This window comes from Colias philodice, chromosome 12 (genome assembly GCF_061535455.1).
Source record: "Colias philodice isolate Cphi_HAF_F1 chromosome 12, ilColPhil1 Martin Lab GWU primary, whole genome shotgun sequence".
Lineage (NCBI taxonomy): Eukaryota > Metazoa > Arthropoda > Insecta > Lepidoptera > Pieridae > Colias > Colias philodice.
Genome location: NC_143097.1, coordinates 3,735,687 through 3,749,748, shown reverse-complemented (window position 1 = coordinate 3,749,748; position 14,062 = coordinate 3,735,687). Strand labels below are relative to the sequence as shown.

The following is a 14,062-nucleotide window of genomic DNA, read 5'->3' as shown; positions in this document are numbered from 1 at the left end:
TGTAATAATTGTCTTTAACATAGCAAAAGCAAAATGTGTAAGATTAAATTAATTTTTCATCAGCATACGAGGCCATCTGAGGCCTAGTGTAGATGGTGAGCCATCTACACTAGGCCTTCTAACAACATAACAAACACTTGATATTATCATTTTATAGAGCGTCGTAAAACATTAGCATACTTGTCCTTCAAGAAAATAGCGTAGGTATACCGCTGTCAAAGGGCGCTCACATAAAAATACCATTGGTTTATGAATGTAAATGAAGACGAATTTTCCATCAGGTGACTCACCTACTTAATAAGTAGATTAATAAACACTAGCATTCCGTCCGCGGCTTCAACATAATATGGTCAAGGAAATTTCCATGGGAATGGGGTTGGTCCATCGCGATCGTGGTAAAAAATAGTCTATGTCACTAACTAGTCTCGTAACAACTTTCAGACACTAAATTATTCTATCAAATCGCTCCATGCGCCTCCACGTGCCAAAAAAAGAGCGTGTGTGCCGAGCACAAGTGTCAGAAGTGAAACTTATTTGGAATGATTCAAAGATACCAAAATTGTCACTTTACTCCATGACGTGATGGTATTGCCATGACGTGACTTTGAAATTTTACTCTCAACGCGGTTCACTTCAAAAAAACACTCTTGATTTCGTATTACATATATAATAAAATTAGTAAGGATAGAGTTTTCCTTATATTGCTTCATGAAAATGAACTTTACTATACTACTCCGATAAAAAGGACTAAATTAATCAGGCCTATTGTTAACATTCATTGACCACCCAAATCCACTCGACAGCGATGCGTCAACGATACACTTTCAAACAAATTGAAAACAAAATGCTAAATAATATATTGTATAAGCTTGTTCTGTAAGGGGATTACAAGCGGGATTGAATTTTGCATGGCTACAGGAAAAGGTCATGGGTCGACTTTTAGGTGATCGATACTTAGCAGTAGGGAACGTTAAAGTTTAAGCTTAAATTTAGAATAGGCTATTTGGGGCTGTCTTCAAGATAGAAACGGTTAGAAATAGAACATTGTTTTTTTTATAACTATGCTTTGCTTATATCAAAAATATTGAAATGCTTTGCCTCGTTCTTACATCTCAAACAATCTGACTGTTTGAAAATTGTTTTGCTCTACATTTTTAATTTATTAGAAAATAAATATTTCTCGCATTGCATAGGTATTGCTCATCATTAATCCTTTATGTATAGATATTTTCTATTTACATTTATTTTTATTTATTTAAATGGTATTGGTATATGGTACCTATACAGGTATAGGTACTATATACCAATATTGTATTGTATTGTATATATTGTATTGGTATATGGTACCTATACAGGTATAGGTACTATATACCAATACCTGGGTGCACAGCCATTACCAAATATCGGTCCTCAATCCTTAGGTACATCACTGCATTCGCAATTAACAAAAAAAAGCAACTACATATAACGAAATCATGATACGAGCAGCGAAACGTCCACAAGAGCATCCTACAAGCATGCAATATGCTGAGTGTTTCGAACCCTGCAGTAGTGCATTGTGAATGCCATGCCTGTCGCCTAGTAACGCGACTTTAACGTACATTGCACTTCTTTGTGATGTAGGTTACCTATTTAGTTGAAGTTATGTAACGTATCGGAGGGAGCAATAATTTAATTGGATGTTAATTGTTATACAGATAGTACATACATAATATGTCTGTACACTATATTATAGTGTACTTATAATAATTTATGCGCTACACTACTATATAACTATTAGGTACGTCAGATATGTGAATGTAGAGTCTCATCTTTGAGTTACTTTCAGTACCTATACGTAGGTATACACTAAAAAATTATTTTGTGTTTGTGTAGTTTTTTCATTATATTATGTTGCTTCAGTTAGCAGTGCTTTTTCGCTATACATGAAGTTTTAAAGTCAGGATTCCCCTATTTGTTTAAAGGAAGTAGAATACGAAGCAAATGAGGCACAAAATTGCTGCACACGTTAGAATAAATCACATAAATCACAAATGGCGCATACCGTCTATTGAATTCAAAAACTCCAATTTATCATTATGGTCAGGTGCTATTCTGTAAAATCCTGGGACTTTGGAATTTATATTCTTCGACATCAATTAACATTTGATACCTTTTATTTAGTTTTCTATTTAGTACCTATTCTTTTGTTTAAAAACTATTCACGTAAATTGCAACATGGTTTCTGAAAAAATTGAAGCTTAAACGAACATATGAGCATCAAAATAGCCCATTCATTGACATAAAGCATTGAATGTACAGGGAAAACGTGTAGAAGAGATTGTTTTTCCCCCAGTAACACACTATTCAGTGCATTGTCGTATGGTACTCTATACTCTATGTACTCTATAGTCTATGTAGGAGTACATGAGCGTTTTGAATTTTGCCTTTTCAGGTCAAGCTTGTGATTACGGTGCTATGTGGTTTGATTGGTTGTTTGGTTTCATGAATGTCCTTGCTTACAGCTTAATTCTTGATTTTTGAGGAAACTTCTAACACAGTTGACAGATATATACGGTGCTTTTAATTAGGTTTTTGACGTATGTAAGTCATAAGTATACAATATGTTAAAATATTAAAAACGACTTATCCGATATTGATAATTCTTTCACCATGTTAACTATATTGTTCTCTCTATTCTTAAAAAACAATAATCTTAACTATGACTCGATAATAGTGATGTTCGCTTACAATTTTTTTATACATAAATTAGTTACCTTTTTGTATAGGTATTAAATTAGTATAATTATTATCAACTAGCGGTCCGCCCCGGCTTCGCCCGTGGTACATATTTACGTTTTCTCTACATAAAAACCATCCTCGTACTTCAAGGAATATAATAAAAAAAGAATTATCGAAATCGGTCCACCCGTTCTCGAGTTATGCGCTTACCAACACATTTTGCGATTCATTTTTATATATAAGATTATGTAATAAAATTTACTGCTCCGTCCGTTATTAAAGAGGCAAACAATAAGTTCGTGAACAAAGGCAACAATAAAGCCATAACAATTTGGCCAACAATTATTGACCTTCGTGAGAATGTAACAATTTGCAAAGGTCATAACTTCAATAAGGGCCACATTGTAACTGGGAACCGCGTTTGTTTCCTCCCCGTAATGGCGTCAAGAATAATTACACCTACGGCCCAGACGGCTCGCTGGGGGTTAAAAATAACCGCGGTGAAACGTTAAATGTGGTTTTGTACTGTTTTTAAATAATACGAGCAAATATGAATTTAAATTGTAACTGAGCTTCACAATTTACATTCGGTTCGTTTTCATTTGTTTATTCACAGCTTAAATCGAAGTATGTCATAAAACAAAATTAATTTCATTCCATATAAATAAATACGATCATTTCCTTCCAACTATTGCAAAAACTTTTTGCGATTACGATTTATTCCTCTAACAAATTTATTTTGCGAACGCCTGATGATTTTATCATAGCAACATCGTGTCAATTTGTGGCGAGCGTTGCTAATTTAATGCGGTGCTAGCAGACTGTGAGGGATCGAATTGGACGTTGGATTTCGACGGAATATCACATGGCTTCCCCTCGATTTGTTTGAGCGAGGAAGAGGGACGTAGATTGCATGTTCAGGAAATTAATAGTCGACGCGGATTCGTTTTGGACAGAATATTGCGATACGTTCGCGTTTTTGGTGTTGATGGAATGGAATTCTTATGATGATCAACTACTAGGTATGGGGTAAGCTGTACCGCGTATGCTATTGCTTGTAAATTCTGTAATATTGTTCTGACAAGAAGTTACATTCTGATACATGGTAAGGAAATGACCGTTAAGAGCCCTTTTACTGTACAACACATAAAATTGTACACAGCAAAAAACAGAATCTATATATTCTATATACATATTTCGTTTCTTTCAATTCAAGCTTTCACATCTAACCAAGGTATAAATAAACATGGAATATTTACATTTCTTCCCCCATGTCATGTTGGCCAAGGGTGGAGATATTAAAGGCGGATCCCAAATATACATTCTATATATACCTATGGATATTTAATGTGACCCTTCTCTTCGCGTTTGATTGAGGAACTAGAACAAATATTCAAAATATTTGATGCTTACCCTCTTACCAATATGTTATTTGCATGTATAACGTATTAGCTAAGAATAACGAAAAAATCCTTAAATACTGTAACTATAAGGATCCTTAGTAACTAATAATATAGACCCAGGTAGAAATCCCTTTTTATCTTTTTTTTTTAAGTTCAAGCCGAGGCAAATCCTACAGCCTTATTATCATTAAAATCCATTCAGCCTTTCTGGAGGGTAAGTGGTGTAACGAACCAGACTTACTTTTAAATTCATAGACGTATAGTATTAATTTTTATATAAACCATAGACTATAGAGCCTTTACTTAAATACTATTCTCCTGCTAAGTGCAATTAGAGCCTTCTAAAATCTACCTATCATATAACATTATACACTATTATTCCTCTAAAACACCAAGAGCTTTCAAGAACCTTATTATTATCATTTTACTTTGTTACAAAATTATAACAAAAAAAATTGCAAGCAAAATTAAAACAGACAATTTTACGGCTATATTGCATCAAACACAATTTATGACGATAATTAAAACGCTCTATTCCGATTCGTTTCACTTAATATTCATTAGAGTTGCATTAAAAACTCCAGCAACTAATTAAATAAAGGCTCTCAGCTACAAACGGAAAATGAAACCTCCTTACAAAGTAACCTATTTACGAGGACGGAAATGACGAGCTTGAAGCGGCATCACGGTAAGTAGCCACTTCCGGCGCGCAAATGAGATTTAACTTATGCCGATATCGCGGTACATTTATTTATAAATAGGCTTACAGTACAATGTACGATCATTATGTGGGAGGTTTAATGCTTTATATATTTACGTTATAATAGGATCGGAACTTTTTAGAATAACGCTCTGTCTTGTTCACATTAAAAAAAAGACGGGTTGCACTCCGGGAGTGTCGGCAGAAGTGAAAACTTGATTATTAACGTTGAGCATGTTTGATATTTTGGAATGGTATCCGTCTTACGCTTTTTCGATCAGGTCACGTGTCCTGACGCGAGTTTAAGATTTTATACCCATTACAGAAAAAGTGCTCAACGCCGCTAAAGAAGTTTTCCCTTCAAAAAAATTGAATTGCTTGTGTGTTACTTTAATTAGTTTATTGCAATAAGCATAAACTATAATTATATTAATTTTATAAATAAAACTAGCTTTCCACCCGCGGCTTCGCCCGCGTTTTCAAAGAAAAACTCGTTCCCGTAGGATTTCCGGGATAAAACCTATCCTATGTCCTTTCTCGGGTATCAAAATATCTCTATACCAAATTTCATGCAAATTGGTTCAGTAGTTAAGGCGTGATTGAGTAACAGACAGACAGACAGAGTTACTTTCGCATTTATAATATTAGTATGGATTGAATGTATAATAATTGTAAGACCACTAGGTACAGGACAGACTACACAATGGAGTCAATTGATTTTAAATTATTCCAAATTATTTTTTTGTTTGAACTCTAGATAAGAATTATAGCATAGGATGTGTTTGTGTTTCGAAATGAATCCATAATCAATACACAATCTCTGATTGTGATAGAACCTAATTCTTATGGTCATTCGCACTTGCCTTACATATACAGTATATTTCAATAAAACAAAACACAAATAACTCGTAAGTTTCGTTTATTTTTCCTTAAAACTATTTTTACACAAGATAACTTGTACTAACACTAGTTTGACTATGGACACACGTGTCCTTCGAGCTGCGAGAGCTCTGGTAACAAGATCATAGGCAGTGACCGTTACAACTTATCATAATATATGTTTTTTTGATCCACAATCTAATTTTATTGATACATATACATTGCACGACGAATGTTTGCTACCAATACTCGAAATAACAATATTATATTACGCATACATGATACATGAAATTTTGTGAAATACAGACGAATTCCAAAATGTTTTAAAATGTCTATGTCTTAAGAGTTATGTTACATATTACATCCTCATTTCAGCATTGGTAGTTCTAGTCAATAGATGGTATTTTTGCAATCAAATAATAATAAATAACAACCCTACCTAATATACAATCAGTACAAATTCTTCCTTGTACGAAGAAATTGTATCACATAATTACAAATGTACTGAGTACTGACCGTAATCATTTCTATTCCATCTTATTTATTAACTTGAAATAGAAGATTAACATCTAGCACACTACTCTTATATCACAACAAAACAATGAATTGTAATAAGATTGTGCTTAGGACACGAAACATGATTTCTTTAAATAAAAACCTAATTACTATTTGAACACATGTACAGTTTTTGAGTAGTAAATTATAGAACTATTAATCGAGTCGGCACGTAAAAGTTAACAAAACAGTATAAAATAATTTGTGACGTTACAGTATGTATCATCGTAAAAAAAGTATTATTAAAAATTGGCAACAAAATGTACGACACAACCATTTCCACTAAATATAATTTTAAATTCCATTTAAAAATGTAACCACCCTGTGTAACATGTCGTGTCCAGCACTATAACATTATCAATCGGACCTCACTTCGCAAATGAAGTACGTTTCGAAGGAACAAGGGGAGTCGTTCCACTTGAGACCTTTGTCGTCTCTGTTCCATAGTTCCAAGCAGTTTTCTTCTTCTCCGTTCTCGTATCTGAAGTTGTTTGGTTCACCAGCGTTCCAGTTGACGAATGTTAGTGGCCGACCGTTGGCCATCCAGAAGAAATTGCCTTCTTCAGCCAAATCGGTACCTGATGTCCAGAAATGCTCGCGGCCGTATCCTGTAATTTGAAAGGGTATTTTAGTCTCTACAATGTGTGGTGTAAAAGTGAGAAATAAAGTTTATGTCTGTAATTGTGTTGTTTGTCTTAAGGGCCCTAGATCAGGAGTCAGTTTCTTCTTGTAAATGGGAATGCTTTGATGAGAAAAAACAAAACCGACTCTTTTTAAATATTTCATGGAAATTATGATACATGTTGCATTATAATTTGGATGTTTTGCAGTTGTAGTACTTTTTATATATGACAGTTCTTCATAACACAGTTATTTTTATACATACACAAATGCAACAATTATAATAGACTGCAGCAATAAAAATATTTCATAAACATCTCTTCAATTACAAGAAATTAACCTTTTATTTAATTGAACATAAAAATGTCTGTCATAACAAGTAACAACGTATTAAAGATCAATATACTGCATCCTCTTTGAATTATGAAACTTAAGAGGAAATAGATCAGTAATTATTACCAATTAGTCCTTAAACTTTTTAATTGATAACTATGAAAAAAATATAATAAAGAAAAACTAGCTGTTTTGAAATTTGCTAGAGACGATACTATAATTAATATGTAGGTATGAAAACCTAAGTGCCTTTAAATTTATTTGCAACATTTCAGAAAATTTCATAAGGATTCACTTTATTGTGTTATCTTACTATCTTAGTTTAACTCAATCGACGGCTTTACGAAAACCACCAATAATGTAGCGGTAAAACAACAATTATCCGGATTGCAATGTATAATTTGATAATAATCTTAATAATAAATATTACCTGATTCTCTGACGTATTTCTCAAGCCTGTCGTTCTCTTCTTGTGACGAAATCGAGGCTAGATGCATTCCGTGGAACCTGCAGTATTGTTGCGCTTTGAACCAGTTTGCCTGAAACAATAGATTATATGTTATATAACTTTATATTATTTAATTTTTACTTAAATAATATACATGATATAACAGAGTAATTATTATAATCTTGTAAGTAATAAAAAAATAACAGTTAGTTGTGAAATTACTGCATACATTGGGGAGTTATACCTCCTCTATGCTGTATAGGCTACTCTATGCTATATACACATGAAAATATGATATTTTTTTTAAATAAACCAATGAAAATTATCAATATGGAAATTGTAAAACTAATAAATTATGATAGTAGCACGATGTATAAAATACATACAATTATGTAGGTAGGTGTTTGTTCGCATTTTCTTTGTTTGCGAGGAGTCAAATTTTATTTCAAAAATGAAGACAACAATGGAAACAATTTATAGGCTTATCCAACTATAACCTATTACCTGAGTTATGTAATAAAAAATGCTATGTTTTTCCTATTATTTGTTATGTGCAGTTGTTCAAATGTCATTAAATATCTAATTATGTAGACCCACTTTCACTGTGACTGACAGTGGCAGAAGATTAGTTTTCGTCATTAAAAAACTAGTTACTTGTGTATCGGTCAATTAAGGAAAGCTGGCATGTTCACAGTACTCACACTTATGCAATTTCACTTACAGTATGTTCAAAAATAATTTGGAAAATCCAAAAGTGCACGCCTCATAATTTTTTTTGAATAAATATTTATTAATTATTATTTTTGTTTATTTAATAACAATTAAACCACATCGAATCAGACCCTGAAAAATGAAAGGGTTCTATTCCTGAGCATACTCAAGCGTAAGAGAAAAAAAAAGACTCGATTAGTAAAGTATTTCGGTCGCTATCGTGTTAACAAGAAAAAGGATCCGCACATACAGACACACGGACGTCCAAGACAGAACTTTTTTAAACTGTTTTTTAACTAGTTTAAATAACAAAAATGACATCAAAAATATCATGAACGTTAAAAATAGTGTTTTTTCTTAATATGTGTGTGTATGTATTATCTTACAAGTGCAATGTATGATACATAAAGACATTTTAAGTTTGAAAAATCAGATGTTTTGCGCGAAGTGACAGTAGTACCCACCTCAACGCTTCGCTTATGAGGCGTGCAAAAATTAAATGATTTTATTAAATACTGTAAAATAGTCTATAATTCTTCCATTTACTGTATCACAAAATTCTTCATAGATTTTTAGATATTCGTACTACACCAATTACATCACCCTGTATTTATAAACAATTGCAAAATATGACACATACATAGGCCGGGAGATACTGACACAAAATTTCGGGTCATTTGTAACAGAATGGCGGTTCTACAGAGGTCTTATTACGCAATGACTAAAAGAAAAATGATGGTCAGAACTCAGAACGCTGGTACCGGTGGACTAGTCGCGTGGGCGTTAGTCGAACTCGTCGGATAAATAGCGAAAGTCAAACGATTTGTAACACAAAAATTTTAGAATTCACCGATAGCCCATAAAAAAGATGTAGGCGGTAGTGTCATGCCATACTTTTCCGGTGTAACTTACAGCCCCCCATACCGACGCGATGCGTTGATTAAAAAAAAAAACAATTCAAACATTTGTACCAGGCTATCTTTTGCACAGGTAATCATCATCGTGCAGACATTTACGAAAATCGCCATGCCATACTTTTCGGACGATTCCAAATGGCCACCATACCGCCGAAAATCTGCAAAAAAAATTTTTTTTCGCCAAACAATTTGTACCAGTATTGCATTTGGATTTTTGGAGAGTATTTGATACAATGTGACCATTATTATATGTATTTGCCATACTTCTAGTAGGGGGAAAAAGTGCTGCCATACTTGAAAATTAATTTATTCGTCACGTTTCAAAAATACGACTGTACAATACGTAAAATATTTTTTTACAGTATGGGATCATTATATTCTGTTTGTTTGTATACAATTCTACCTAGAAAAAATATCGCAGATTGCAAACATGGGGCGGATGATTGTAAGACTTAAGCCAAAACGTAAAAAAAAATGAAAAGAATTGGCGATTTGTACCAGTACGGCATTTTTGGAAAGTATATGATGCAACGTGACCATTATTATATTTGCCATACTTTTAATAGAGGGAAAAATTAGTGCCATACTGCTACAAATCGTTCAAACTACGAATAAAATCTTACAATAAGAAAAAAATCTTATACACATTCGCCACCTCGCACAGGTATGGCATTATCACACTTCTATTTATAATCATTCAGGAGTTGTTGAAAAAAAATGTAGGGTGGTACAAATCGTTTGGCGAGAAAAAAAAATTCAAAAATTTGCAGATTTTCCGCGGTATGGCGACCATTTGGAATCGTCCGAAAAGTATGGCATGGCGATTTTAGTAAATGGCTGCACGACGATGGTTACCTGTGCAAAAGTGAGCCCGGTACAAATGGTTGAATTGTTTTTTTTAAATCAACGCATTCACGTCGGTATGGCGGACTGTAAGTCACATCGTAAAAGTATGGCATGACACTACCGCCTACATCTTTTTTAAGGGCTATCGGTAAATTCTAAAATTTTTGTGTTACAAATCGTTGGACTTTCGCTATTTATCCGACGAGTGTGACTAACGCCCACGCGACTAGTCCGCCGGTACCAGCGTTCTGACCATCATTTTTCTTTTTGTCATTGCGTACTAAGACCCCTCTAGACAGCCATCCTGTTACAAATGACCCGAAATTTTGTGTCAGTATCTCCCGGCCTAACATGTGCAATGTGTAAATGTGTTGACGTTCCAGCTCTTCTTAATATACCTATATCATTAGTGACAATATAATTACGTAATATGTTATTTAGAAAAATTTTCAATGACCGAAGTGCTAATAATATGTAGAGCTTATTAAAATACAAAGCTGCAAGTATGAAGCATTTGATATACACTTAAGTCAAAAATGATTTCCAACGTTTAATTATTTTCAACTAGATCGATTGAAATTTCCAAACCTATAGTAATAAGTTTGAGAAAAAGTAGTTTAACGACTAGAGGGCGCTACTTCGAAATTGTGTAAAGAATGACGAAGAAGATAAAATAATAATAAGGGTACCTATTCATTCTTCATGATAAAGATTATAATATAAAAATGCGACAATCTAGCAAATAAATTATAAGGTTGTCTACCCTGTTTTATAGATTTCAACAAATCGTAGACATCATTAATAACGGGACTATACTAATGGGATACTATTACTGTGATATATTGGAAAAACAAATACCTATATGTAGTTAATTTGAGACTTGAATAACATTATCTAAAAGAATATTAATTTTGGGGTGAATGGTCTATTAATCAACATATTTTAAGGTCATTCACACGGGATAAAAAAATTCAAACTTGTTAGGGATTTTGTCATATAATATTTAAGGCTAATTTAAATATTAGATAATGATCAAAATAATATTCGAGTAAATTGATAAATATGAATGCAAATTTCTAGAAATTCTGGATTTCACACAATTTGTTGGCTATTAATATACTTCGATTATAAAGTTTTCGCATGACATACAATTAATGATTTTAAATAACAACTTGTCTGTTAAACATTTATATATATATTGTATATTATGTTTAAAATTTTATAGTTTATAGACATATATCACTTAATATATTATACTGCTAAGCGACGTATTAGAGTGCTCTACGTTCGACTATTTTGTTATCCATGTTTTATAATGAGAAATTATATTAAATATATTACCTTAAGAGGCAAAAGGTGTAAAATTGTGATCAGTTTGAAGTTTACGCTTCATTTTCCATTGCAGCCGGCATACCCATTACTTCCAGTCCATTGATATCAGAGCTAATTTTATAGGAACGGACGTTTGATATTTCGATGAAGGAAATTACATCCCTAATTTTAGAAGAAAACATAGATATTTATATAATAAAAAAATATTGTGTGGTTTTATGAAACCACGGTAAAAGTGAAACTGTTCGAACGGTTCCGAACACTGCTTTGTGTAGCGCATGTCGAGTGACGGTCGGCTGCCGAGTAGGTATACCTACTCGGCAGCCACGATACACGCGACATGCGCTACACAGACCAAAAAGTTTGAGACAATGTAATAAAAGTTTCACTTTAAATACTGAATTTTGTTGAAATGCCTGTTATGACAATTCTATATTATCTACGCTATAAATCAATAAAGGCTAGAATCTAGATAATACATATTATGAAAGCTTAGTAATAAAGAATATCATATAGAGAACATAAATACCTATATTGTACATTACGCATTGATAATTTCTAAAAGAGAAACCTAAAGCAATTGCAAAATCAGTGTTGCTTATAAAAATTTATGAGATAAGGAAGCGTAGATATTAATATACTTCAGATTATCCAATTAGAACCAAAATTTTGACAGTATACTCTATAAGATCTTTAGGACATTTTAATAATACCTTCATTTTAGTAATACCTACGCAAAGACCTTAACAAACATAACACATATTATATAATCTTTGTTTACAGATACGTATAATAGTTATACAATAGATCCATTTTATTGTAACGATGGCTACAAAGCTATTGTTTTGTCGTTACATGCATTTGGAGCGCGACCGTTCGGAACAGTTACAGCTTATGAAACCATTATTTTCAACCCACGCAATTTAATATGACAGCGAAATGTTCAAGGTACAATGCAAATAGTACAAAATACAAATATTGTACATATTGCATGATGGTCTTTAGGCAATACTGATAACGCCTACAAGTAGTAATTTTTGACATTATAAAGATGTAAAAAATATAAAAAAAATATTTTGATATATTTGTCAAAAAATAACCGTGTGCAAATTTAATACTTTTAAATTTAAATTACATCGTAAATTAATTTTCAGCGTAAAAAGCGAAGAGATATTTTTTATAAGTGAACTGCCAGCCTTCAACTCCGATAAAGGAAAGGGTGCACTCTGGGAGTATCACCCTTCCTGTACGTGTCTATAACAGCTCATACACTCATAGTTTTACGACAGATAAAAAATAACTGAAAATAAAAAAATTATCTATACATTTCTAATTGCCTCCCACCTAATAATATTTCGTAGGCGCGGTCCATTGATTCTGAATAAGAGAAAGTGGCAAGGGTCAGCTACGCGACAAGTATGATGCGTATGCACATCACGTAATACAAGTGATTGAGTAGTGAGTAATAATTGCATGCTCCGACCAATTTCGGAGCTATAAATCTTTTTAATTCGTGGGAAATCAATTTAACTGCATAGGTGGTATTGTAATCATCTTTTATTAAAATAAACTTTTGTTTTCATTGTGTTCAATACTCTTTTAAGTGGCAACATATAATGTTCCTTGAGATTATACTAAACTACATCCAAGCGAATGCTACCTATTGGCAATACTTAGATTTATTTACATATTTTGCTAGTGGCAATTCTATAGATTAGCACCCACTGAAGGAAATATAAACATTTTTTGGCTTTATATTCGCAGGAATGGAAACCAAAATCCTTAACAGCTTAAAACATAAATATAAAATATTTTGTGTGTCAATATGGTCGTTAAATTAGCCTGTTGACAAAGATAGACGGACAAACAATCGATATGATGAATGAAATCGCAAGCAACGCTTGTCAAATTTCCAATAAATCCTTGACCTAAAAATGAAAGCAAAATTATTGTTATTTATATTTAAAGAGGACATGTTTTTGTTGAGTCTCAGTTTAGAAGAATATATGTACTTAAAATGAGCATTTAAAAATGTTAATGATTTCGAGGCTTGTTAAGTTTTTTTAGTTAGGTAGTTGTTTAGAAAACTACATATACCTTTATAGCTTATCAATTTGTCATTGCGTCAATAGCAATTTTTATTGTTGTTGCATCTGTCTGAAGAAATTAATTGCAAAATTAAGGGCATTATGCATGATATAAATTGTGTTGTATTCTACTAGGTTAAATAGGTTACATCCTAAGCCCTAATCCTCACATACTTTCAGCTATAGTTTTATATTACGTAGCTAGAAGCCTCATAAGCTATCGCGGTGAACGTACTATAATTTGTACAAGACTTTAATTTGCAGAAATTATGTAATAGGCAATAGCTCATTAATTAATTTTAAATTGATATATTTTTCCACGTATCAATAATGATGTTTAATTTTTTAAACGAAATTGTGCTCGCATTATTACGTATTTTATAACGATTTTTTATTCATTGTGTTTTCATTATCTGTGATAGGTAATGGCGGGAATAAGGTGACAGTTAATATTACATATGTATTTTTTCTTTCGTTTTTTTAAGGCAATAAGAATAAACTTTTTTTAT

At 32.5% G+C, this 14,062-nt stretch overlaps 1 protein-coding gene across 2 annotated transcripts in view; it reads right to left on the bottom strand.

Annotated features, from left to right (window-relative positions):
• Nucleotides 1-5,726: 5,726 nt before the first annotated feature.
• LOC149483868 (uncharacterized) overlaps nucleotides 5,727-14,062 on the bottom strand; it is an 85,260-nt gene continuing 76,924 nt past the window's right edge. For both annotated transcript variants that reach the window (XM_089701357.1, XM_089701358.1), the window contains 2 exons: nucleotides 7,643-7,751; nucleotides 5,727-6,866 (listed from right to left, as the gene is read on the bottom strand). In XM_089701357.1, coding sequence (XP_089557483.1) covers nucleotides 6,616-6,866; nucleotides 7,643-7,751 — 360 coding nt within the window. In that variant the 3' untranslated portion in view covers nucleotides 5,727-6,615. The remainder of the gene's footprint in view (nucleotides 6,867-7,642; nucleotides 7,752-14,062) is intronic.